The following is a 26,810-nucleotide window of genomic DNA, read 5'->3' as shown; positions in this document are numbered from 1 at the left end:
AATCAGATTTGAAATTGACGGTTCAATCCGGTTCGGAACCGCCGGTTCACGGTTCTTAAAAAATATGAACCTGAACCAAACCGCATAAGGACGGTTTCGGTCCAGTTCGAAGTCGATTCCGGTTTTGACCGATTTTGATCCGATTTTGACCGAACCGGTTCCAGTTCGGTTCCGGTTCAAAATCGGATTGTGGCCACCCCTAGTTTTCTACGAGAACCTTTTTTATTTTAATTTATTATTATATAATATAAATTTATTTATTATAAATAAAATATAATTTAAAAATAAAAATTTTAAAGATAATTTTAATAATATTTTATTTTTTTCTAAAATTATAATATTTATTTATATAAACATATAAAAATAAATTATTTTTAATAAAATAATAATATATTATTATATAAAATTGGTTATAGAAATTTAGAATGGAGAAAAATTTTCTTCATTTTTATCCCACACTATATTATATTCGAAATAAAATTAAGACCTGTTTGATATTGCTATTGAAAAAATTATTTTTTTAAATATATTAGTTATAGAGTATTAAAAAATAATTAAAAATTAAATTTGATCCGTTTTAGTTATAAAAATACTAAAATAATAAAATAATTTTTTTAAAATAATTTTTTTTAATAACATCTAAAATAATATTTTTATTCAGAAAAATAATTTCAGATTCTGAAATTCAATGCCAATAAGAACCTTAGAGAAAATTAATTAATTAAGATGGATCAAATCAGATTCTGAAATTTTTACATTCGCTTAGGCTCATCTTTTGAGTTTTAAAATGAGTTTAGTATATATATTTTATTTAAATTAAATTTTAAATTTAAGTATTATTGAATTAAAATTTAATAATAATAGTAATCTCTATTTTTTTATTATTATCATATCTTTCCTACAATTATAAGTATGAAAATTTATAATGAATAATAAATTTTAATTTAAACATATTAAAATAATTTTAAAATTATAAAATTTTGTACCAAGAAAAGACAAAATAAATATTAGCAAGTTATTACAAAATGACAATTGGTTTTGTGTGAACCTTTGAGAAATATAAAAAAAAAATTATTAAAAAAAATTGATAAAGGAAAAAAAAAAATGCTCCTGAGAAATGGGAAGCAAAAACATCCAACTTTGTATACCCTTAAGCGAAAATAAGGACCACGTGCGTAGCGGATCTGCTCCTTCCCACCTACCCACGACCCACGCAAGAGGACAAGTGATGCGTCATGCGTTGGCTTCACGCGTCCGCCCAATTCTAGAACGAGCTGTCTCCCTCCAGTATCATATACCATTAACTATTAATTAATTGTCATAACTTTGATAAAAAAACATCATAACTATCCAACATATGATCAAACAATAATATGTTAAAACACTAGTGATAGCAATAGATAAAAAGAAAAAAATTATATCGATTACTATATATAAAATATTTTTTTATCAATAATAATTTAATAATAAGTGAATATGTAAATATACATAAATTTTAATAAATAGCTACGTGTTTTATAAATTTATAATTATTTTATAATTTTTTTAAAAATGTAATCATATTTATAGATTTATCTAAATATTATTTATTTATTATTTTATATTAAATACTATCATAAAATCACGTGATATTAAATAATTTCGCCTAAAAGAAGCCGAAGAACCCAAACCGCAAACGTGGAACCAGCCGACCAGGTGGGGCCCAATTAAAAATCTCAAAACTATAAAAGATCCAAACAAAAAAAGTGAAAAGCCCAATATGGCCCAGACTGGTCTCACGTGGCTTTCGAGGTGACGTGGTAAGGGTTTCTCAGCTCCGCACTACACTACAAACTCACCTACGTGATTAACGCAGTTGTGAGTCGTCCTCTATTGGTAGATCTGTGAATACTAACCTACAAACACACTCATACAGATATTATGAGCTCACCCTCTGTTTTCATTGCGATTAACTTTATTTCACATGATTGAGGGTGATGATGTAGGGTAGACTCAGAGAGCGCTGAGAGGCGGCTCTCACAGTTGCAGAACTCGGCGGTCGTAATTCGTAAAATGAAAGAAGGGTCGAGGGAAACAAAAGCCAGCCAGCCAGCCATATCACGCACGCCTCATAGGAAACTCCGCTCAAAATGTCTGCTCTTTGCTTTTAAAAACAGAACAAATTTCATTTCATTTCATTTCCTCTTGCCTATTCTCAACAGCCGCAACCTTGGAAAAAAAAAAAAGGCAATCTCTTTCTTCTATCCTCTTTGTTAGGGTTTTTGAGGGAGGAGCTCCAAGTTACAGACTGCAATGGCTTTCTCTTCTCTCCTCAGATCTACTGCTACCGCTCCTTTGATCGAGGCTTCCCGTACTGAGCTCTCTCCCTCACCGTCCGATCGTTTTAAGGTTTTTTTTTTTTTTAATACTTTTCCTTTGGTTGTCAGCTTCTTTTTGGAGCATGTCTTATTTGTTTGTGATTTCTATAGCTCGCTTTGGTTTTCAGATTGTATTGATTGTTTTTTCAAAATTTATTTCAAGACTCTCTTGCTCTTTTTGGATACTTAAGAGAAATGGGCTTACAGATACTAAAATGGAGATATGAGTTTCGTTGCTTTTTTTTTTTTTTGGGGGGGGGGGGGGTGTGGGGGGGATGGAAGTGAAATGAAAGCTATAATAGTTAAGCTAATTAATGAGAAATACTTGTATTGTTGTTCTATATATTTTTTTGTTCTTCACAGAATTTGACTTACATTTCATTCCATTCATTTTTTTGCTTCAGATTTCTGTTTTTTTTTTAATTACTCTAACTCTCTGTTTGGTTGGTGAGAAAACAGAGAAAAATAAAAGAGTATAAGAAAAATGAGGAAAATTAAAAAACTGTAAAATACTGCCGCAGATTAGCGTTATTTGTCCTTGACTAACTAAAGTACTTGTTTATCTTAGCTAATATGAATCTTGCATTTTCTGGTATTTATTCAATTTTTTATTGCGTATTTATGTTTAGAACTGGCTAAATGTTGGGTAATGTGGATTCTACGTGGTTTTCGTCTTCCTTAAGAAATTACTTACTCAACAATATGGTCGATATGCTAATTCTCTATAAAATTTATAGAGATGAGACCAATACATAATAATGTGTTTATAACGGATTTGAGTGTAGCATTTACTATGATTTATATGCGAATGTCTTTGGACTTTTATTTTGATCAGGTTTCAAGCATTAGTTTCAAGCATGATCTAAAATCTTCCAAGAGCATTTTTGGCACTTCAGTTACGTCTGGGTCATCTTCCTTACAGTTGAGTCACTCAATGCTTAAGTATTTCAATGGCATATGTGCACCATATTAGTATGGATTTCTTTACATATGTGCATATTCTATTTTGGTTATTAATACTATTGTAAATATTATTTTTAAACTGGTACTGAAACTGTTTGAACCATTCAGGAGATGCAGTGCAAGAAGTTTCCAACCCATCAAGGCCACAGCAACTGAAATGCCTCCTACTGTCCTGAGTATGAATTCTTAATTTTGCATCAGTGTTTGCTTCTTTATCAAAGTTGGTTGGGAGTTGGGAGATGTATTTTCTGCCATGCTTATGTAGTTTATCTTTATTTTGTTTAGAATCTTGGAGTGATGGGAGGACAAAGGTTGGAATCAATGGTATGTTTTCATATGATTAATTAACTTTTTTTGCTGTTTTGCTTTTTTTTTTTTTCATAGTGGTGCACTTAAATTGCAGAATGTTTCGAAGTCTGATAAAATGTTATATATGTGAATATAGAATGTGCATTTAACTTATTGATGGTGTGACTGAATGACAGTGTTGACAGCATTGTGTTTGTAACATTGTATTATTCTAGAATAGATATACTGTTATCTTAATTTTGAGCGTTTCTGGCCATCGAGGTACTAGTGGATGAAAGGGAGGCCTTCCAGCTACATGTTAAAAGATAGAGATTACTTTCCATTATATGGACTTGAAATGAGGCTCTTGAAAGCATTCTTGGATTTGATAGCGTTTCTTAGATGCTCTATAGCTAATTCTCTAGTTACAATAAGAGGTTGGGCTAAGAATCCTTTGTACGTAAATGAAAGAGGATGTATATCTCAAGAGAATTTATTGACAAGTATTTGAGGGAAAAAAATAATAAAAGAATGACTAAGATTGGTTTCTGATATCTGATTCATTTACCAATTTTTTGACTTCCTTTATTATTGTGGCTTCTTAAAGGAGGTTTTTTTTTTTTTGGTTATGTACTGTAATAGCAACAATTTTTGTACTATACCAATGCAGGTTTTGGTCGCATTGGAAGATTGGTTTTGCGAATTGCAACTATGAGAGATGATATTGATGTTGTGGCAGTTAATGATCCTTTCATTGATACTAAGTACATGGTAAGGATGTGCATTTAGGTTTCTTAACTATGTTTTTTGTTCTAACATTAGACCTAGGCTTAACCTTAGTACTGTCACGCCTTCTTATCATTCCTCTGGGGATCTATCCCTGTGGTTTTGTGTTTGTAAGACTGCAGCATTGCATGTGTATAGGGATTAGTAGGGTGTGCAAGGAACCCATGGTATCCTGTTAGAAAGGGAAAAGTAAACATAACTAAGGTTTTAAATGGATTAGTGAATATGCTTTTTTGTTTATGTGTAGAAGTGTTGTTACCAGTGCCTCACTTTGGATGAGAATAGTCTTTTGATATGATTTAGGTTGATGTTTCCTTTGCTTAGGTTTCCACTGAGATCATTAATGTGGTGTCAAATGTCTCTTTGAAGTTAATGTATGGCATCTGTCTTTTGTCTACTCTATAGATTTTATAATATCTACATTTATTGTTTAACTGCAGTCCAGATGTTGTTGCTTCCCCCCCCACACCCCCACATCCCCCCTCCCTCCTCCTTCCCTCTCTCTCTTGAAAATGTAGCTGTATATGATTTTCATCTTTTGGTAAAGAGGTAGGTCTGTTGGTATAAGAAAATTTGGATATTAATAATATGAGATAGAGTGCATTTAATTTTTTTTTTTCGGGTTGGTGGGTAGTGCAGTACTTCATTTCTTTTTAGTTGCTGAGGTTCGTTGGTTTGGAAAAGGATGTGTAACATTCTCTTGCTTATTGTCCAGGCTTACATGTTCAAATATGATTCCACTCATGGAGTTTACAAAGGATCCATCAAGGTTTTGGATGAGTCCACCTTGGAAATCAATGGGAAACAAATCAAAGTTTCAAGCAAAAGGTATTACCCAGCAATTTTACTCGTACATTTGTCTGGGATATAAAATGGGTGTGGTTTAGCATCTTGAGTTAAAGCAATAGGAACCCTTGAATTTTTGTTTTGATATGAGCAATTAAAGCTAACAATTAAACTAATCTCTATCCAGGGACCCAGCAGAGATTCCTTGGGGTGATTATGGGGCTGAGTATGTAGTTGAATCTTCTGGGGTTTTCACCACAATTGACAAGGCTTCAGCTCACAAGAAGGTTGGTATAAACCATAAGTTTTTTATCCTGTCTCTATTACATTTACGGTCTCATCTCAAGAGGAGAGCTTGTTTGTGACTCTGCTCTGCAGGGTGGTGCCAAGAAAGTGGTAATATCAGCTCCCTCTGCTGATGCACCAATGTTTGTGGTTGGGGTGAATGAGAGGACATACAAGCCAAACATGGACATTGTGTCTAATGCAAGCTGTACCACCAATTGTCTTGCTCCTCTTGCAAAGGTCTGTTCGCATCCCAAGATTTTGAGAATTGTTGCACATTTGGTCGGTTTTGTAAAATGAGCTATTCTTTTTCTAAGTCAATTGGTAAGGGCTATGCTGGACAGATACGCCTACTTTGAATCTTTATATGTTTAATGTATCAGACCTAATTAGTTTGCTCCTCATCCTATTTTCTCGTCCTTGTTTTTTGATAGGTAATCTTTATGTTTGTCTTGTGAAATTGATGAGAGAGTGATGTAGAACAAGAAGAAACCAAAGATCAAGAGAAATAAAATTTCAAAACTTCTATTAATTCTCAATAATAATCATAAGAAGCAAATCTCTCCAAAATATGTAGAGAGCTTAGGCCTATATATAGAGTCTTTGTAGGATTTGAAACACTAATTTCAATTCTAAATAGGAATCCTAAATTAAGTTCAACTTCCTAAATAATAATAATAATAATAATAATAATAATTTCTAAATAAGAAGTATATTATTCCTAATTTCTCAATAAAAGATTAAACCAAAACAATCCCTAAATCTAGTCTTCTTGGACTGCATCAGAGAGCAGCTGCCCCATTTCTTAGTATATCTTACAATCTATGATCTCATTTTGCAGGTGGTCCATGAGGAATTTGGTATTATTGAAGGTTTGATGACAACTGTCCATGCAACTACAGGTTTATCTCTCCCCTCTCTCTCTCTCTCTCTCTCTCTCTCTCTCTCAACCACCACAAAAAAAAAAATTTCTGACATGCTAGTTCTTGGGCTTGCTGAACGCATCATGATTAATGCATGTAACATGGTTATGATATTGTTTTTGTTTAGCAACGCAAAAGACTGTAGATGGTCCATCCATGAAGGATTGGCGTGGGGGCCGGGGAGCAGGACAAAATATCATTCCTAGTTCCACTGGTGCTGCAAAGGTATGAGATTGAATTTCTAGACATAGCAGAACTTTGTAAAACATGGATTTATTGTTTGGTAAAGAATCAAGATATAACTAATGCTTTTGGTATTGTAGGCTGTTGGAAAAGTTCTTCCAGAACTCGATGGAAAACTCACTGGAATGGCCTTCCGTGTCCCAACACCTAATGTTTCTGTTGTGGACTTAACTTGTCGAATTGAGAAGAGTGCATCTTATGAAGATGTCAAAGCAGCTATCAAGTAGTCTGCTATTTCTGGTTTTGCTTTTCTTTTATCAGGGGAGGGGAGGAGGAGCAGGAAGAAGAGAGGGGGCAGGGGGTGGGGTGCTTGGCTGGTTTGGGTTTTTCTAATTTCTTTTGAAGTCTATTTTCAGCTATGGCTAATTTACATTCTAATCTTCAAATAAAGGTATGCATCGGAGGGACCCCTACGAGGCATTCTTGGTTATACTGATGAGGATGTTGTCTCTAATGATTTCGTTAGTGACTCAAGGTCTCTCTCTCTCTCTCTCTCTCTCTCTCTCTCTCTCTCTCTCTCTCTCTCTCTCTCTCTGTGCGCCCGCACGTGTTTGTGTGTGTGATGTGCTGCTCTATTTTTTCAAACAATAATAAATTATCAGCAATACATGAGGATTCCTTTTTGGGTATCTGAAGAACATGAGGCAATTCAATAACTTAAGATTATCTTTCATGTTTTTCACTTAAGTTGAGACTTGAAAATGCTGGTGTGGGCTGATATTGTTTGTTGTGTGTTTTCTTGCTGATGCCATAATTTGAAAAACTATGTTTAAATGATAAAATCAGGATAACTTGAAAGGCTGGTTTGCCTAGGAATGGCCTCTTGTAGCATTCTCAGACCTGCGCTTTATCATCTCATCGGGTTGAAAATTATTGACAGGACTTGAAATGGATCGTTTTAATCGTTTTTTTAATGGTGTTGATCATTGTAATGGAATTGTATCACTCCAGGTCAAGCATTTTTGATGCCAAGGCCGGGATAGGATTGAGTAACTCGTTCATGAAGCTGGTGACTTGGTATGATAATGAGTGGGGATACAGGTATAGCATCTCTCTCTCTCTGTCATTTGTTATTGTTATGATATATGACAATCTGTATTGTTATCTTTTTATAATGTTTGATTTGGCTAATTGTAGTATTATTTTTCCCACAGCAACCGAGTACTGGACCTGATAGAGCATATGGTATTGGTGACAGCACATAACTGAGGATTATTTTAATGAGATTTATGGCTGCTGTAACTGCAGCAATTTTAGCACATGCTAGGAGTTCCATCCAAAGTGTAGTTACTGATTTCAAAGTGATTTAGTTTTTTTTTTTTTTGGCCTGAGTGGCATCCCATGATGCAACATTGAAATAATGTGATATTCGCATGTATGAGGTCTGTCTATTAATACACCTCTGTTTGGACCGCATGATCATAGAGTTGAATCAATTTTCCTCGTCTTAAATTGGTGTAGTAAACGTGCGTCATTAGGTTGATTACATGATATTTTGATGGAAAATAATTGCAAGACACACTATATCGTACATGCATTTTAAACCATACTATTATATTTAATTTCTCGGTGGACTCTAGTGGGATCACATTCTTTGGAGGGCCAAACTAAAATCGCATGCGAGTGTTTACAAATCATATATCTTGTTATTAAAATTGTTATAGATGTTTTTGCATCTCTTTTTTCACATGTTCATGGCGGTTTTGAAGTCCTTCAAGAAAAATTTCATTTTTCATTAATCATTAAAATGGTAAAGAGAAAATCCCGCTAAAATTGTACGTGTGCTGTAAAATTTGGTAATGGCAAAAACATGAAAGTACCTTCACATTACTTTTTGCCTCATTCAAGCATGTAAACTAGTCATGATTGGACCGTTTGAGTGTTCATTTTACTTGCTATGGCCCTTTATTTTGAAGCTGACAAGCGTTTCTTATAGATTTCTTTACAGTTTTAACAAAGCTGACATAAGCTCAAACTGGTAATTTCCAAGAGTAGTACCTCTTTAACAACTAACTTGCTGATTCTCACTTAACTGATGTGAAAATCATGTGATTTAATCAACCAAGAAAAACAAGAAGCTCAAATAGCATTTCATGCAGATGCAAAAAATTTCTACTTGAGATGATAATATACCGAATACCTCACAACACTTTTCTTTCTATTTAACATAACAACAATCTGACCAAACATGTAAAATTCCCTACAATACCAAGCCAATCCCATTACAAAAGCCTTCAAGACCTAGGAGGAAAAAAAAAAAAATAAAAAAGACTAATAATCATAAAATGGCAAGAAACACGAAAACTATACACCCCATCACCACCATCTGGCCGCCGCCACCACCACCACCACCACCATCACTTGTCAACACCACCAATACCATCACAGCCATCGTCAATATGGATAGTGAACAAAAAGAATTAAAGAGAACAGTATAGTAAGTCTACAACATTATCACACTGGTATCACATCGTTCTTGGAGGTGTCTTCACATCTCAAAACAATACCCTCAAGGCTTGCCGGAAAAATACATTTGGCCCATTGGCACCCTGTTGTAATTGGCTCGGGTGGAGGTACAATCATAAGCACATTATCATTCCTTTGAACAACTCCCATTACGCTAACAGTGCTTCCTTCTTTAATATACCTGTATAACAACATTTGCAATTTCTACAAATTTACAAACTGATAAATAGCATTATATTAAGTACTGACTATTTTAACAACAGGAAAGAAAAATTCCACGCCATTAAGTTTTCAACTGAATTCACCACTGTGCCTCTTAAACCATATGCTAATATATGAGAGACTTCAGTGGCTGAAATTTCCTAAATTTTGATTTGTTTGGGGCATAAATCCAATGCATTCAAACATCCCCTATCCTCACACTTCAAAAAAATTTAATTAGTATTAACGTTAATTTCAATAACCCAAAAGATTGAGGCTGGCTGCACATTGCCAACTTACTTAAGGCTTACACTATCACTTTTAGACACATTAAGCAACTATCACCTCTGATTCTTAATGCTGCAGGATACAAGCATTATCCACCCATTCATTAATAATGAGTCTAAGAAAAATAATACTTCCCAACAAGGGTTTTTTTTTCTTCCTATATCACCCTACTACAAAAGGAAAAGAGAAGGAAAAAAAATCTTGTAGTATTAGAACAACAATAATACAAAAGCAATTGCTCTTACCCTTCCTTCATTCGCATTATACGATCATCTTTTGAAAGGTTCCTTTCTCCCAACCATCTGATGAACTCTGGAGACAACTCATCAGTACTTGGGTTGACATCAATGACAAGGGAATCATCAACATAAGGAGTCACCCTTGCTCCATAGCCAGTTTTAACCAATGCCCTCAACCCGGATTGGAAATCAGAGATGTAGAAGTCAACTGAGCGCCTCTGTCAAATAAAATTTATAGAAAAAGAATCCAGTCAGAAGTGTGGAAATCTCAAAAACATAAGTAATAGAATTTATTTCAATGGCCATGTAGGACCCTTGATAACAGCATATATGAGCATCTTGCATCAAGTTGACAATTATGTAACAGATAAGGGATAGCAAATTAACCTAACTTGGACAGGAAAAAAGAACAGAATGGCACAAAAGAAAGGGCATGCATTGTCCAGGTTACTATAAACTAGAGCCAGTACAGCTGCCAGGCAAACTCTTCAGTGGCAACCACTTGTATCTGATCAAAACCTTTTCTACATGCATGATGCATGACTGTAAGGCACTTCCCAAGTCCTAAAAATCTTAAAATGGACAGAAGTCTCCCAACCAACTAAAATACCCAAACTCTGATGCTATATATATAGTATCTGTGACAAATATTTAATGCATGATAACTATCCAATAAATATACCAAGTCAGTGTTCCAACTACTCACTTCTAATGACCTGAGTCCCCAAGTGAAACGGCGATGCGTAGGGTTGGCTGCTTTTGAATCCCATCCTCGATACTCATACAAACTTGTGGACGTATATACACATCTAGGAACTTTTTGGAAGGATGACTCAAGAGGCACATTACCACAGGTGACCACCTACAATAACCCAACAAAGCATTTGATATATGGATTTACCAGACATAAGCAGTAGCCAAAAGTCAAAATATACATAATAGACAAGCCCCTCAAATGTGTTCGTAATATAAACCTTAAAGAAATCAATTTTCCAATTTAACACTAAAATAAGGCCCTTGTATACTCCCAAAAAAAATTTAAGCACTTAATTACATTGCATCACAAAAATAATCAATAAAAAAAAAACATATGCATAAATTATATATAATAAACATGATTGAGAAAAAAAAATATATTAATTACCCCAGATATCTTCACAAATTGTCCATTCTTGGCATTTCGCAGCTCAGCATCTGGGTAACAAGCAATAAAACCCATGATAGCCCTCCTCCCAAAGAAGGTATTCCATATGAATAATCCAGCAACCGCACCAAAAAGAACCACCACAACAATTAGGAGAATGGCATTATGCACTGCTCCAAGAATAAAACCACCAGCAATGAAACCCATGACAAAAAGTAGAATCAGTGACCACAATATTGGCTTTGGGAAGTTCTTTCTGAAAGAAAAGTCATCTTCTTGGCTAAGTAAAGTAACTGCTTGATTGTGAACAATGGCAGATCCTGGAATTTTCATTGAGCCCATAGATTCTAATGGACCTGATACCTTTCGAGGTGCCCCAGAAGAACTTAGGGGACCTGAAGAAATTGGCCCGGATGTAATGAGACCAGTTGCAGGAAGAACAGGAGGAAGGGGACCAGAGTTTTGGCGGCCAGAAGGTGTTACTCCACCAGACTGAGGGCCAGATGACTTTTTTACAGGATCTCCATGTCTATTTAAGGGTCCAGAATTAGATTTCTTTAATGAAGCTGAACCAGACATGCCTCCAGAAGATGCAGCACCTGATGTGGTGTAGGCAGCCCGGGCTGCTGCATTGGGCATGATTGGTCCTGAATGAGAAGCAGCACCCCCAAATGATCCTGTCCTAGAAGGAGCACCAGTTATAGGTCCAGATTTCCTAGACTTTGAGCCATCCACAGGAATATCAAACATTTTACCCAATTCTCCTGACTTCTTGATATCACCACCAGTGTATGGCATTGCCACAGAGCTCATTGTTGGAGTCCTTTCCTTTGGCTGCTCGGGCCGGCCTGATACATAAAGGCCATTGCTGAGCTGATGAGATGGGAACCGAGAACCCATCTAGCAGTTTTAAAAGACTGCAGGAGATGTTACACCACAGAGCTACTAAGTAGGGTGATGCAGTGGTCAAAGGCCTCCTATGAACAGAAAACACCTTAGCATCCAGACAAATCGTTTGCTGCCAAACAGCAATTAAATAATGTGAATAGGTAGTCCAAAACCAGGCTTCCCATAAGAATTTGATTAAGAAAAGGAATATGGTATGCCCCACAAAACTTAAAGAACAGAAACAAGCTGATGCGAATAATATTGCAGCAATACAGTTACAATGAGCTAGATAAAAATTAAGTGGGTAGGACTAGCTAGTTTCAATGAAATGTGAGAAACAAGTTGGGCCTTAATCATGTTAGGTGTAAACCGAAAAAGAATGCAAACTTCAAATAAAATGCGAGTGGATTGTCAAACTCAGTGAAACAGAGAAATGAGGTAAAAGTGAGGTCATTTGAAACCCATCTTAAGCAAAGAAACCGAAAAAATAATAGATCCAATAAACCAAAAGCTGCTAAATTTATAACAGAAGCCAAACGCTTAAAACAGCAAAGCATCAGATCACCAACATAAACAAACTAGAGTCCTCACTAGACATGAAGAACATCAGTGTCCAAAATAATTTTTTCAAATTTGTAATATCTACCATTCTCCTGGCAACTAAGTCAGTAAGAATTGAAAAAGAAAGTAAATTTGTTCACTTATAGGTCAACCATAAATTCTTCGGGCATCTAACATCCACAGAACAAGAAGCCATATCACCGAACCAAGCATTCCAAGATCACCTCACTCTAAGATCTAGGATTTTGACTCACCAGAAGAACTAGATTTCAAAGAATAACAATATCACAATTTCTATATAAATATATAAACAAAAAACACTAGCAAGATCTAAGGGAACAAGTAAATATTTCATAGACTAAATGCTATGGAAAATCTAGGATTCAATAGAATTGAAGGAAAGAAAAAATAGGAGCGCCTATTACGCAAGGCATCAAAATCTATAAGCTTTGACCAAAATAAAACAGAGTAAAGGAATATAAAAAGAGCCAACCTCGCAACTCAAATCGAGAAACTAAAGCATACCCAGATGACATTTCGAGCAAAAATAAAGAAAATATGGAGATCTAACCAAATAAAGGGCGTTCTGGGAGCAAAATGTAGCAGGAAGGGTAGGAAAGGAAGAGGGGCAAAATGGGAAGGTGGAGAAGAAAGGAAATAATGGTACCATAACTCATACCTGAAGAAGAACAAATGGCAGAAAGAGTCGTTGAAATCTGTAGAATATTAGGAGACAACACTAACAGCAACAACAACATGGGGTGAATCAAAACACAAGAAAGGTAGTAGCAGTACCACTAGCAAATCTCTCTCCCTCAAAAGACTTGCTCTTTCTCTCACTAGAAAGTAAAAGTCTCTCTCTCTCTCTCTGTCTCTCCCTCTAAAATCTTTTCCTTTTTGTGAGTGTCACTTGAGAGAGCCGCAACAACTGGTGAGTTGTCTCGTCCGGCAAAAGCCTCCAAACTCAAAGAAAAATTATTATTAAGCAAACCCCTTATTATTATTTATTAATAGCAGGATTTAATTAGCAAATAACAACCATAATTATCCCAACCCCAACAGACAAAACTTAGTCCGTATCCCTCTCTCCGTTGTTACTCAGCGAAATGACAGATAGGTCCTTCACTCTGCTTGTTAAATGCCTATATTACCCTTCTGCATTTCTTTAATGATCAATTTTTGACTTGCATGCTACTCCTGTTATGTGGAAGAGCAATTGAAATTTTTTTATATGAGAAATTGAAATCTGCATTTAGTTGTGAAATGTGAATCTGCTGACAAATGTATGTTGTTGATTTCTTTTTCAAGAACAGGGATTTGTCTCCTCTTCTAATTTGAGTGAGAAAAAAGAAGAATGGCATTATCATCATTCAAGTTTTCTTAGGATTGAAGATTTGCTTAAGCTTTCTCTGACCAAAAAAAAAAAAAGATTTGCTTAAGCTTTCTCCAACTTAAGTCAAGTAAAAAAATTGATAAATATAATAATTAAATATTGTTTTTTTATTATATTATATTAATATGAAATTAAAACAAAAACAGAAGCACAATCTAATTAGAAATAGCATTTTCAGTTGTTATTTTCATCATCAAAATTGCATAAAATGCATTTAGCCGTGAACCAATTACAGTAAAAAAGACATTATTAAAATATTTTTCTTAACATTGACGTTTTGATAAGATTACAATAACTTGAGGTGTTCCTAGTCATCACCAACCTCTCCTTTTCCCATTGCTTGATTTGGTAATTTGTATATTACTCAGAAACACCATCTTTTCTATATGTATCTTTATATTCCAATTGCTAATTTTACCAAAGTTTGAGAATGCTTTTCCATTTCATTGCACTAAGGAGTTTCCTTCAAGTAAAATCGCATGTGATCAATTATTTGTATGGAAATGATGAAAAAAATAAATAATAGGTAACAATAATAGAGCAAGGAGGGATAACTATTATTCCCAAACCCATTTTGCATTGAATTAATTTTTTTTTTTCAATTCCACTTTAATGAAAAAGACCTTCCATGCATTTATTTTTACATATTTAAATATTATAATTTTAATAAACAAATATATTTATATCATTAGAATTGTGTAAAATTTATATTTTTAACTTCTAGTTTATTTTTTCGTAAATAAATTTATATTTTATAATAATATATTAAAAAAAAAAAAAAAAAAACTTATCTCACGAAGAAGGAGCGATCCCTTCTCCGATTCGCTGCTACAATAAGTGTTGGTGGTGGTATAAAAAATATTCACACAGCCCATTGATCTATGCTTTGAAAGAAAGATAACAACTATAGCATTATCAGAGAAGCACACAACTAAGAAAGATTAAATAATAATAGGGACAACAATCGAAGAGCTACACAATGACACAACAACTGATTTTCACCTTCACAACCGCTGCTGCTCAATCACAAAATTCCCTATTTAAGAAGCCATACCATGGTGGAATTCTGTACCTCTTAAAGAATTGGAAAAGAAATCTCACAGAACTATACAACAAATTCAAACTGGAAAAAAAAAATGCTCATTTTGAATCATCAGTATGCGACTCTACAATATCCGCTGCCAACATTACCTCTCAACATTAATCCACGAAAAATATATTGGACATGCGACATGACGAGAAGTTTTTCATCCACATGCTGTTAGCTACATAGGGATGACATCATCATTTGATGTATCTTCACATCTCAAAACAATACCCTCAAGACTAGCTGGAAATATGCATTTGGGCCACCGCCACCCAGTTGCCAGTGGCTCAGGTGGTGGAACAATCATCAGTACATTTTCATTTCCCTCAACAATTCCCATCACACTAACAGTGCTGCCTTCTTTGATATACCTACTACAACACGCAAGAAGTTTTCGACAAATCAACAAAATCATGGATTAGCAACATATTGAAAATAGCTAAAACCGACTCAAGAGGATTGGATTCTCAAGCAATCACACGTGATGGATTTAGTTGTAAAATGCTACAAAATATCCAGCACGTACAGCTCAAAGTCCCAACTACTGCATGAAGTACCATAAAAAAAATGCTCTTCATTCTTTAACAGGAGATTGTCTTACCCTTCTTCCAATTGCATTAGACGATCATCACCTGAAAGATTTTTATGCCCCAACCACCTGACAAACTCTGGAGACAAGTCTTTCTTCTCTGCGTTAATTTCAATGACAAATGAATCATCAACAAATGGAGTTACCCTTGTGCCGCTGCCAGTCTTAACCAATGCCCTCAGCCCTGATTGGAAATCAGAGATGTAGGAGTCAACCACATGTCTCTGTAAAACAAAACCAAAAATTACTATTAATTTTGAGATCAGCTTACAAGACTAGCCTGCATCGTTCCAGTTTTCAAAATGACAAGGATGTAAAAATTTCTCAATCTTGAGGGATTATAATAGCCTCCTTGATATTACTCATAGGTCAAAGAGGTAGAATTTGAAATTTCTCAAGAAAAGGAAGAGGAGGAACGGAAGGGAAGTGGGGAATGGGGGAAGACCTGCAGGGCAATCAAAAACTTCAAGCCAGCTGCTTACCTCTGATGATCTTAGACCCCATGTAAAGTGATGATGGTTGGGATTGGCTCGTTTTGAACCCCGTCCTCGATACTCAAATAATCTTGTTGATGCGTAGACACATCTGGGAACTCTTTGGAATGAAGACTCCAAAGGTACATTACCACAGGTAACCACCTTCAGTAATTAAAAGACAGTAAACCTTCTAACCAATATCAAATTATTAAGCATGGGAAAAAGGGAAAAGAAAAAAAAAAGTCATGATTGACATCCACATGAGAAATACCAGACACAGCCATGTCCTTAAAGCACACACAATTATCCATGTTCCGTTTCAAAAAATAAATAATAAATATCTATGATATGAAACTATTATCATATTGAACAATTACCAGCTGTCACTTTTGTTCAGTTGATTCTAAATAAATAAAAGAAAGGAACTCTTTATGACAATCAATAATGCAAATCCCAGTGAATGCCACATTGGACTGACTCATATCCATATACTGCCAAAATACAAATAAAATGCAATGTATTGCTACGGAAAATTCCAGAACATAGGGGGCAAATGAAGGGAATATGTATATCATCTGTACATGTTCACTCCAAGAAATGTTCAACTCAAATCGCTTCCATTGTTTGATTCCGTCTTCCCACACACAGAAAAGAAAAGGTGATGTAGAACCAACAGGTATTAGGGGATTTTGGGTGATAAAAAAAATTCTCAAATTTGGGAGAAACTAATTCTCAATTTATTTGCTCAAAATCAATAGTCAATAATCATAGTAAACTATGTAAATAAGTAGACAAACTAAGCCCTATTTATAGAGCTTTTGTAACCCTAATTACATTAGGATTAAGAATCCTAATTCCAACTTTAACTAGGAATCATAAATCATATAAAACTACTAAATATAAATAAACTACTCTACTTCCTATATTTTTTTCCTAAAATAAGTAGTCCTAACATCTCTAGGACTTCCTACATCAAAAGGTGCCTACGTATCCCACGTAATAAAGATGCTCTGCTGTCTCATCTCACCAGTTTAATTTACACATTCAAAACCAACTTACTATCATTTTTCCCTAAAAGAGATTATTCTTCAAAATTTTCCCAAATGATACCAAGCAAAAATAGCCACAGAGTAGAACCACTTCTCAACTCTACAACAAAAACTCAAGAACAACCTTCCTTTTTTTGGATGATTCCTACAAATTTGCTTATGTTATGTCCCAGCCGTAACACAAATTCTCAATGTCTAGTAAAATCATCTATCAATCACAATGTCAACCACCAGTAATCCATTCCATATATACTCCTTCTGATTCATGGCAATAAAAAATAAATTTAAGAGCTATTTCACCGGATCAAACATCGTGCCAAAACTGAATGTTGCTGCCATCTCCCACAACAAAAGGAGCAAACTTTGAGATCATATCTCCGCCTCAGTTAACACTCTTCCCAAGATCTTTACAGTTGTATTATAAGTAACCACACTTACTTACAGGTTAATAAGACTCAAGTTGTCTCCATAGGCAATCCTTTAAACAGCATACTAACAATGACTCGCTACAAGAAATAATAACAATCAGTCCCTACAATTCAATTAGAGAAAAACATTTCTCCACTCTAGAAGATATTAAGAGTTTCCCCCTACTCAGTAGTCACCCTAGAAAAGCTTGTGTAACTACCACAATCTAGGCCGAAGAAGTGGGGACATAGAGTAGTCAGGATAGCTTGACAAAACAGTCTTGTCTGGGGTAACTCTTCCCACTTTTGACAATTACAGTTATCATACCCAAATAATTCAATCAAGCATGCATTTCATAGATACATACAAATCCAACTATAAATTTTATTCAGTTTTTCCATGCTATCATCCTCTTACAACAGTATCTTAAACTAAGAAAAGCTCAAGCCCTCACAAATAAGCTGCATCTAGTACATGTTAAAAGGTTTTCAAAACACTGGAATACTGGATAGTGGATAATACTCCAAAATTATGGAGAACCAAAATTTTAAATTGTGGAGACATCATAAAAGCATAATGTATTTCTGGGTGTGCTCAAAAAGTTTAAGAGCACCATGCACATAAAGAGTGGCACAATAGGATATATGGTTTTCTTGTGTAGGTGTCTGAGTCACTTAAACTAACAGAAAAACTTAAAGCATGTGCAATGGCAATGCAAAATGATCACAGAAAAGGGAAAAGAAGATCCCAATCTACATCCAGTAAGACAATGGCACAGGAACATATATTATGAGAGAATCTATTACATACCCAGAGACTTTCACATATTGCCCATTCTTTGCAGTTCTAAGATCAGCATCAGGATAGTGAGCAATAAATTCTATGATAGCCCTTCTTCCCCAGCTCATATTCCAAAACAATAATGCAGCAACTGCTGAAAAAAGGACCACCACAACAACAAGGAGAATGGCATTGTGGACTGCTCCAAGGATAAAACCACCAGCAAGTAACCCCATCACAAATATCAGAATCACCAACCATAATACTTTCTTTGGAAAGCTCCTTCTGAAAGAATAGTCATCATCTTGACCAAGAGTAGTCACTGCTGGATTTTGAGAAATGGAGAAACTGTTAATTTTCCCTGACCCCATAGATTCCAAAGGACCTGATACTTTACTGAGAAGCCCCAGAAGAATTTAGGGGTCCTGAAGACTAGCGCCCTGATGTTATGAGACCAGTTGCAGGAATAACTGGTGGAATGGACCCAGAATTTTGTCGTGTTATTCCGCCAGATTGAGGGCCAGAGGACTTCTTTATAGGATCCCCATGTTTATTCAGTGGACCAGAACCTGACTTCTTTAATGATGCTGAACCAGGCATGCCTCCAGAGGATAAAGGACCAGGCACAGTATAACCAGCACAAGCAGCAGCATTGGCCATCAGTGACCCTGAATGTGAAGATGATCCAGTAAATGATCCAGTTCTTGAAGGAGCATTAGGTATTGGCCCAGATTTCCTAGACTTAGAGCTATCCATAGGGATATCAAACATTTTTCCCAATTCTCCTGACTTCTTAATGTCACCACCAGTATAAGGCATAGTTGTTGAACTCATTGTTGGAGTTCTTTCTTTGGGTTGCTCTGGCCGGTCCGACACAAAAAGGCCATTGCTGAGCTAATGAGATGTGTATCTGGAGCCCATCAAGCTTATTGAATGAACCCAAAAGAAACCAAGTGAACTAGCGCTTCACTGAAATGATTCTCAGTGTCCCACTGAAATTTGAAAAGGAAAACAGGAAGGTTTATTCAAGCCCTCATAAACTTTTTAGGGGAAAAAAGCTACTAAAGCTCCCATAACCAAATTTCAAAACAAAAAATCTGACCTGAAAAAGACTGCCTGCTAGACAGGCAAACATACAGAACAGGGCTGGAGGGGAAATACAAGAATAGAACAAAGCATTATTTGCTACAGAAGGAAGAAATTTCATTATTAAGATTTACATTTCTAAACATAACAAGAAAAGAAAAATGAAAATTCTAACATATTAAGAATGCAAAAGACAAAGCTCGGGTCACTCACTCAGAAGAAAAACAGAAACATAAAACAACTAAAAAATATCAAACAGAATATATGGCGCAACTAGAAAGTAATCTGCTGACCATCACATAAAATATTAGCTTAATGGAGCTTTATGTGATTATAAAGCCTGAATATTGAAACAAAAAATAAAACATACAACTTTGAAATTCATTTACTTCCCAACATCTATTGGCTGCTAAACCAACGAGAAAAATCATTATAATCAAATTAAACAATATTATCAGAATCTTGACAGTTTCAAAATATTTATAGGTTATTTGGCAAAACTAAGAAATCCAATATGTGGTCATAGCCTGGATAATTGGAACTAACATAAACATTTCACCAATTTGAAGAGAAGAGCATCCAAGTTATTTGAAGCAACATTAGATACATTAATTCTCATGAATAAGTGATTAGAAAAAAAAAAAATTGCTTCGGAATTTATACAATATATGGCTGCATGATCTAGTTACCATTTGAGGTATAAGCTTTTGCTTAATCGGGAGCATAACAGGACGAATGGAAAATATACCTACCGGAGAACGGATTTTCTTCCTCATTGTTCAGTTAGAAATACAAATGCAAGACAGAAACAGAATGTTGACAAAGTTAAATCTTTCATTCTATTTCTTGGAAAAGCACTGAAAATTGGTTCTCTACACAATTCAAAGTCTTATGCAGCCTCAAATAAAAAAAAAAAATACAGCATAACTATCCAAAATGATTCAAGAGAATCAACAAAATGAAAACCAGTGAGAGATGACAAAATGTACTGCTTAGCTGAGGCAGATATGGTGACACAATATGACAATATGCTTAGTGTCAAGGCTGTCACAAGCAGAATTCATGTTTCCATGCAAGTGGCTAGACAGGAAGCCAGTAGGATGCTTATAGAAGACATGCTCCTTTGCTGTTCTTAAAAGATTAATCAGGGTACTTTGAACAAAGTGCAAAAATAAGCTAACTGAGCTATAGTGATAAGGGAGAACTTAAACATACTCTAGTTTGCTAACAGAGAAATGCCGGATCAGAGCCCTGTGTTTGCTTGGGTATTATAAATAGGACGCAGAAAGGCACTAGGGCTGAGAGTAAGTAAAAGGACAGTTTCTTATATTTTCCTACATTTTTGAGCCATCTATCAGTCAGAATTATATATAAAAGATTGCCCACATTTCAAAGGGGGTACAACAGAGGTTAAAGTTTCGTTCTTTTTTCTTTTTTTTTTTTGTTGTTTTCCACGTGTATAAATGTTTTCAGAAGCCATGATAAGAAACTCAGATCAGATCTCCAAACAATGACAAACACAAAACTCAATGCTTTGTCCAACATAGATTTTTGGTCCTCAAAGAAAACAACAATTCGGAACGTTATTTCTTTCCTTTTTTTTTTTGCCTGCATATGTAAAACGTCATGGAATCAATAACAAGCATCCAGAGTTGAAAGGATATGATATTTAACTAAATATCTATGTCCAAAATATGTAAAAACAAGAAATTTAGAAACTTATAGAATCCATCTGGATCTTGGACGCTAAAAACTGATTTATTCCATTCCCAAAGAACAGAAACCCGTTTGGGCCAAATATCCAAATCAACAAACTCCTGTGTTTGACACCAATTCAATCCTGGATTTTCAAACCAAATTTGTTGCAGAAAAACATAAACCCCTCGACGTTGTCCATTCTGTCAAAGATTTTTCTTCTCTTCGCAAGTTTTTAGACAATGAGAAATCTAAGCTCCAAAAATTGGAAATCTCGCTTTTGTTACATTCCCTCAGCAACCAACAGACTATTAAAGGAAACACAGATATTATCATAAAAACCAGCATCTAGGCCGATATATTTCTATATCAATACTCACAAAAGTATGTGTACAAATATAAACAAACAAGCACACACGCACGTGGTAGATCAAAAGCATCCTGCAAATACAAAAAATCATCACCCTAATCAGGAAAAGAAAAAAAAAAAACCATATCAACATTTTGAACAAAGAAAGAAATTGCCGAGAAAACGGCAAAGATTAGCAGAAGTAGGAGGGATAACAAGCAATGAGAGTTCGATAGTGGGCATAAAGAGAGAGATGCGATATAGCAATAAGGGCAAGGAAAATAGGAAATAAAAGTGAATACATGGATGGTAATATGATAGGTACTTGAAACGGAATGTGGGTTCCAATCAATCAAAATCAGGAGGTGAAGCTGCAGTAGCAAGTATAAACACTGCTAGATCCCATCCGCGTAGAATTCACCATCTCTCTCTCTCTTGAAGAAGCCACAGCAACTGGTGGTTTGTCTGCGTCTGCCAAATTAAAACCCACAAAATTGAGAGAGAAAGCTTAAAAACTGAGTGAAAAAATGAATTTTTTTTTAAATATTACCTGAAAATATAACACTTCACCTTCACCCTGTCCCTCCCGCTCTCTGCATTTGTTTAGTAATTTATTTCTCAACGCTCTCACTGTCTCCCTTGCTGTGTCAGAACGGCAAGAGTGTGCTGCTGCTGGTATTACATCCAGAAAATGACCATACTACCCCCTGAAACTGCTGATATTAGCAATGAGAGAATTTCTTGGGATGAAGTGGCAAATTTATAAACTTCGGATCCTTTAGATTTATTTGAGGTCTGTAAAATAGGTAACGATCAGGTTTTTTTTTTGTTATTTTTTTATTTATTTTCTGTAATTTTCTTTTACAGAAAATGGGTGCACAGATAAATTTTTGATAAATTTATTGAAGGTTGTGTTGATTTTCATGGCGGAACCAATAACATGACAAAACGTGTGCTCTGATCAGACCAGGCAGAAGCCACGTTTTCAAGCCTCTCCCTTGTTTTGTACACACGCGTCAAAATTACTTGGTTGCATGGATCGAAAAAACCTTCATCTTTTTCCCTCTAAGCTCCGGATCACCGTCGTCAAGTTCATTATTCATTAGCTGCGAATTTGAAAGGATGGACAGGCTTAGTAGAGGATCTGCTATTCTAATTCTGTGCTTCTTTTCCATCGTTGTTTCCTCTGTGGGAGATGGACATAAGGATCAAGAAAAGAGACCGGCTCTTTCATTTCCAGAGACGTTAGCAAGAACCTATTGGGACTGGGCTAAGACCATCGTCCATCGAGCTCAGGCCTACTTCTTTCCTCCAAATATAGAGTACATATAAGTTCTTTGATATTTATATGAATTACCCATTTCTAACTTTTAGCATCTGATTAGAACAAAATATATATATATATATAGTTTCAGAGGCAGTAATGGGGCTGGAGAGCAGACAGACATGGGGGCTGGAGAGAAAGTGAAAGAAGCAGTTGCAGAGAGTTTGGGTAAGACCAGAGCAACAGTGGAAGACTCTGCCAAATCTGCAGCCAAAGTTGCAAGTGAAACAGTGCACAAGACAAAGGAGAAGGTGAAACGAAGCCTATCTGATCAGGGACGACAAGAAACTGATCATAGTGAGCTTTGATTACTGTCAATGACGAGCAACCGAGGTTGCTTAGTCATATAGATATATGTAAGGTTCATGATATTGTCAAGGAAAACTAGAAGAAGACAATCAACCCCAATGAATATTACAATTTTGGTTAAAAGATGCTTTGGTTATGCGCAAATCAATGAATGTTTTTTGCTGCTGCATTCTTTCTTCTCCACCCTGAAAAGAGGAGCATGAGTGAGCTATCTTTTTTGAGCAATTAAAAAGTTGAAATACAAATTGCCAGCAAACAACAAAAACAAATTCGATCAACGAGATATAGTTGTAATCTTTCCATTGAGTTGCGATATAAAAATGGTCTCCTTCACCATCAGTATCAAATCTGTCGCTCCTTCTTCACCTATCCCACTAGTCTTCAAAATATTTATTATTTTTTTTTTACTAGGGAATTTTCAATACAATTAACTAATGAATATATTCTCTAAGAACTTAGTTTGATGTGCTTTAATTAACAAGTTATAATGGGAATTTGCACTCTTTTTAAATTGATCGACACCATCAACTAATGTAAAATTATTATTATTATTATTATTATTATTATTATTATATTCAGAAAATATTTAAATTAAAATTTTAAAAATTTTCATTAATTAATAATTGCATTGGTATTTTTATTTATAATTTAAAAAATATAGATATTACCTCTATTGCACAAATTATTTAATATAACTGCTTTATTTTTTATTATTAAATTTAAATTTATTAATATTAAGAGAAAAAATTTGTTTTAAAAAAAATTATCATAGAAAGTAGAAACTGTCCTTTTATTTAAAAAAAAAAAAAAAAAAACCCTTGGTGAGAAAAAAAAAACGGAATTATGAAATTGTTAATTATATCAATGACGTGGCCCACGTGGGAAGATGAGGGAGCAAGCGGAGGAACAGCACCACTCTCACTCCCATTTCAAGACTCGACTCGTGCAGAAGTCCAGATCCATCTCCACCACCACCTCCACACATTCTCTCTCTACTTTATCCAATAATAAATCTCTCTCTCTCTCCACATATCTGTCTTCCATAAACTAAAAAAGCATGGCCCTTTTCCTCTCCTCCAAGGCCAAAACCTACCTAACAGCAGTTCCGGCAAGATCAATCCCTCGCTTCTTAGCCCTGCGCTCCCAATCTAATACTCCTTCCCACCCAAACCACATCGACCTCTCAGATGACTCTTCCTCCTCCTCCTCCACCGACCCCTCGCTCCGGAAGCTCGAGGATGCCATACACCGTATCATCGTCCGCCGCGCTGCACCCGATTGGCTCCCTTTCCTCCCTGGTTCCTCCTACTGGGTCCCACCTCCTAGATCCACCGCTGGATCCCTGGGGATTGCCCAATTGGTTGAGAAGCTCGCCAATCCGTTGACCGATGAGGAGTCCCTCTCCATGACCACCGTCAGAGGTTGGCCTTCCTCTGATTATTTTATTAAAGGTAATTGATTACCCTTTTCTCGTCTGATTTTCGTTGACTTGTAATTTGGATGGCTTTCAAATGCTTCGATTTTGGATGCCTTATTCATGAATTGGTGTTCCATATTAAAAAAAAAAAAATCGTTTTGATTTTGATAGTTTTGAATGCTGTTGTTTGGTTGTAATTAACTGGCTCTTCGTTTCCGGGAGATTGGTTGGTTGCGTTCGTCGATTTATATCGGTATATGTATGTTCAATATTTATTTCGCACTTCCCCTCCTTTGTGCTTTCCTTAAAAAAACTTGATATTATGTGGATGATTTATATATTTCCTAACAAATAATTACAGTCTTTGTAAGGCTCAGTAAGAGGACGGCACAAAGCAGGATCAATTGGTATTTTAGGTGCATCGCTTGGATGTCCAATTTTAGTCCTAGGCTTCCAGTTTCTGCTTCTTAGGGGGCCTTGTTACTTTCCTTTGTTCTTAGAGATAGGTACATAGACTGCTTTCTTTCTACTGGGAGCCTTTTCCTGATTTGCTTAGAGGTTATGTAGCAGATAAATATGTTGATACATTAGTATTTCCCCTGATAAGAGTCATATATTACTGAAGCCTTGGAAATAGAAGTAGGTAGGAGGGATAGATGAGGGAAATTGATGATGTGAAGCCAGATTAATTTTATAAATGTGGTGTGAAACCTTGGGACTTCATTTTATTCATGTTTGTAAAATTTATGCATCCTTCAACTGGTATAGTGGTATGCCAGGTCCTTCAAAATAGTAACTCATCTGCAATACAATGCTGATTACGCCTTATCTTTTTCCCCTTCCTATTTATTGTAGGTGCACCTCGACGTTCAATGGAGGTGAAGATGACTTCAAATAAAGAAGCGGAGAAGGAGGCAAGTTCAAATAATGTGTCCAAATCTGAAGATGAGGAAGGTTGAATTATGCCTCTGAAACAACTAGCATCTGGGTGAGTGAGATTTTTCCTTATCTATGCTTACATTGCTTACTGCTCTTTTTGTTTTTCATAGTGATAGAGCTAATAGTATCTGCTAAAAGATGTTACTGACAACTAACAGGCAAGATCTAGCATATAAATAGGTAAATTTTTAGTGGACCATGTAGTTTGAGATTGAAAGCCAGTGATTCCTACTTCAGATATTTGCCAAAGTTTTATGAATGTCAACATGCTAATTTAGGTTGAATCGTTTAACTGAAATCATGCAATTGATGGTTTCTGTAATAAACTAACACAAATTGATGGAGGCATTTCTTAACCTGAAAAGCAAATTTATGTTGAAATTATTAATTATTTTAAGTAGTTATAACTGAACAATATGTCTTTGGATAAGGGAAACCTCTGTAAATGGTGACAGCATTCCCATATTCTAAAATAAAATAGATATGGGAAGCTGGCTTATGATGTCACCTAACAGCTGGACCAGGTGAGGGGGAAAAAGAAAAGAAGAAATTGCAAGAGGTTACAGGTTAGAAACATCTTTAGATTATCATGTTAATCTGACATGACCATTTTTCATGGAACTATGATGCTTTGGCATATATCATGCTGGTAACTGGCTAACAGATTCATGCATTGTTTATGTAGATGTATATTTTTTGCCTTGTTGATTTGCAGCTATGATATTGCTTTGTCAAACTTGTTAAACCTTGATTCTAATTTTAATCGACTGACTTATTATATTTTTCTTTCTATTGACCTTCGCTGAGTTGAGTATATTGACTTTCGTATTGCTTTGTGCCAGGCTCATCTAGACTTGTAAATTTTATGGAGAAGCGAAGATTAAAAAAATATGGAAATTTTCAAAACTGCATGGCAATTTGGTTAATTGGAAGAGCTGCACAGATGCACTCGGTGAGGTAGCAATAATTTACTGAGATCATTGCTACCTTGAAACCTACATTGTACACTGGTGTTTAAAGTGAAGCAATCACGTTGTATTTATTTGTACCTTTTCTCGCTTGCTGAATATTTATTTTTCTAATTTGTAGTTCAGATCTTTAGCTTCCCTTTGTACGTATGGTTTCAAAAATAATAGCAATGGAGTTTCTATTCTCTCCCAACCCCGCAAAAGTAAGAAAATTTATTCCTAGGAGATGCGTTGAGGATTTGGATTATTATTTTGATGAGATGATTAAATGATAAAATCCAGTTCATTTTAAACAATGTTGGCTCCAAGATTTCAAAACAGATATCCATTTGGGGGATGCCAAACCCAGCCAGACGAATGGCACCATGCAATAATTAGCTCTTTGCCATGAACGCCTGTCGGCTGCTACACCTGAATGTTGCACAAACATCCACGTGATTATATTGTTGAAGGGTTATGATTAATATATTTATATTGTTGAAGAGTTATAATTAATATATTCTCAATAGCTTATGATAATTTA

The 26,810-nt window shown here is 35.4% G+C and overlaps 4 protein-coding genes and 1 pseudogene across 8 annotated transcripts; 3 read left to right on the top strand and 2 right to left on the bottom strand.

The window, feature by feature from the left end:
- The first annotated feature begins 2,160 nt into the window (after positions 1-2,160).
- LOC110665955 (glyceraldehyde-3-phosphate dehydrogenase GAPCP2, chloroplastic) lies at positions 2,161-8,047 on the top strand. Its single transcript, XM_058139202.1, has 14 exons — positions 2,161-2,388; positions 3,193-3,278; positions 3,429-3,496; positions 3,606-3,644; positions 4,279-4,379; positions 5,110-5,222; positions 5,368-5,467; positions 5,559-5,705; positions 6,307-6,367; positions 6,516-6,613; positions 6,712-6,854; positions 7,023-7,106; positions 7,583-7,672; positions 7,786-8,047. Exons 1-14 carry the CDS (start codon positions 2,293-2,295, stop codon positions 7,838-7,840), a joined length of 1,281 nt encoding a protein of 426 aa, XP_057995185.1. The 5' UTR covers positions 2,161-2,292; the 3' UTR covers positions 7,841-8,047.
- A 714-nt stretch (positions 8,048-8,761) lies between these two features.
- LOC110665954 (uncharacterized membrane protein At1g16860) lies at positions 8,762-13,441 on the bottom strand. 5 transcript variants are annotated; one of them, XR_009145437.1, is made up of 6 exons: positions 13,098-13,432; positions 10,970-11,987; positions 10,532-10,687; positions 9,832-10,043; positions 8,980-9,278; positions 8,762-8,947 (listed from the first exon to the last, which is right to left on the bottom strand). XR_009145437.1 is itself a non-coding variant. In XM_021826282.2 (5 exons), the coding sequence occupies exons 2-5, from the start codon at positions 11,867-11,869 to the stop codon at positions 9,086-9,088; spliced, it is 1,461 nt and encodes a 486-aa protein (XP_021681974.2). In that variant the 5' UTR covers positions 11,870-11,946; positions 13,098-13,432; the 3' UTR covers positions 8,762-9,085. The 5 variants fall into 5 exon arrangements, 1 of the variants encoding a protein (XP_021681974.2); XR_009145438.1 differs by lacking the exon at positions 13,098-13,432 and adding an exon at positions 12,912-13,055; XR_009145439.1 differs by lacking the exon at positions 13,098-13,432 and adding an exon at positions 12,912-13,053 and having other exon boundaries at positions 10,970-11,946.
- Positions 13,442-14,723: 1,282 nt separating this feature from the next.
- LOC110671348 (uncharacterized membrane protein At1g16860-like) lies at positions 14,724-22,030 on the bottom strand (annotated as a pseudogene).
- A 422-nt stretch (positions 22,031-22,452) lies between these two features.
- LOC110671349 (uncharacterized) lies at positions 22,453-23,132 on the top strand. Its single transcript, XM_021833784.2, has 2 exons — positions 22,453-22,652; positions 22,740-23,132. Exons 1-2 carry the CDS (start codon positions 22,453-22,455, stop codon positions 22,960-22,962), a joined length of 423 nt encoding a protein of 140 aa, XP_021689476.2. The 3' UTR covers positions 22,963-23,132.
- A 740-nt stretch (positions 23,133-23,872) lies between these two features.
- On the top strand, positions 23,873-26,480 carry LOC110671371 (uncharacterized). The gene is made up of 3 exons (XM_058139714.1): positions 23,873-24,414; positions 25,236-25,368; positions 26,162-26,480. Exons 1-2 carry the CDS (start codon positions 24,021-24,023, stop codon positions 25,337-25,339), a joined length of 498 nt encoding a protein of 165 aa, XP_057995697.1. The 5' UTR covers positions 23,873-24,020; the 3' UTR covers positions 25,340-25,368; positions 26,162-26,480.
- The last annotated feature ends 330 nt before the right edge of the window (positions 26,481-26,810 follow it).

This window comes from Hevea brasiliensis, chromosome 17 (assembly GCF_030052815.1).
Source record: "Hevea brasiliensis isolate MT/VB/25A 57/8 chromosome 17, ASM3005281v1, whole genome shotgun sequence".
Taxonomy (NCBI): Eukaryota; Viridiplantae; Streptophyta; class Magnoliopsida; order Malpighiales; family Euphorbiaceae; genus Hevea; species Hevea brasiliensis.
The sequence above is the reverse complement of the archived record's forward strand: the minus strand, read 5'-3'. Positions and strand labels throughout refer to the sequence as shown.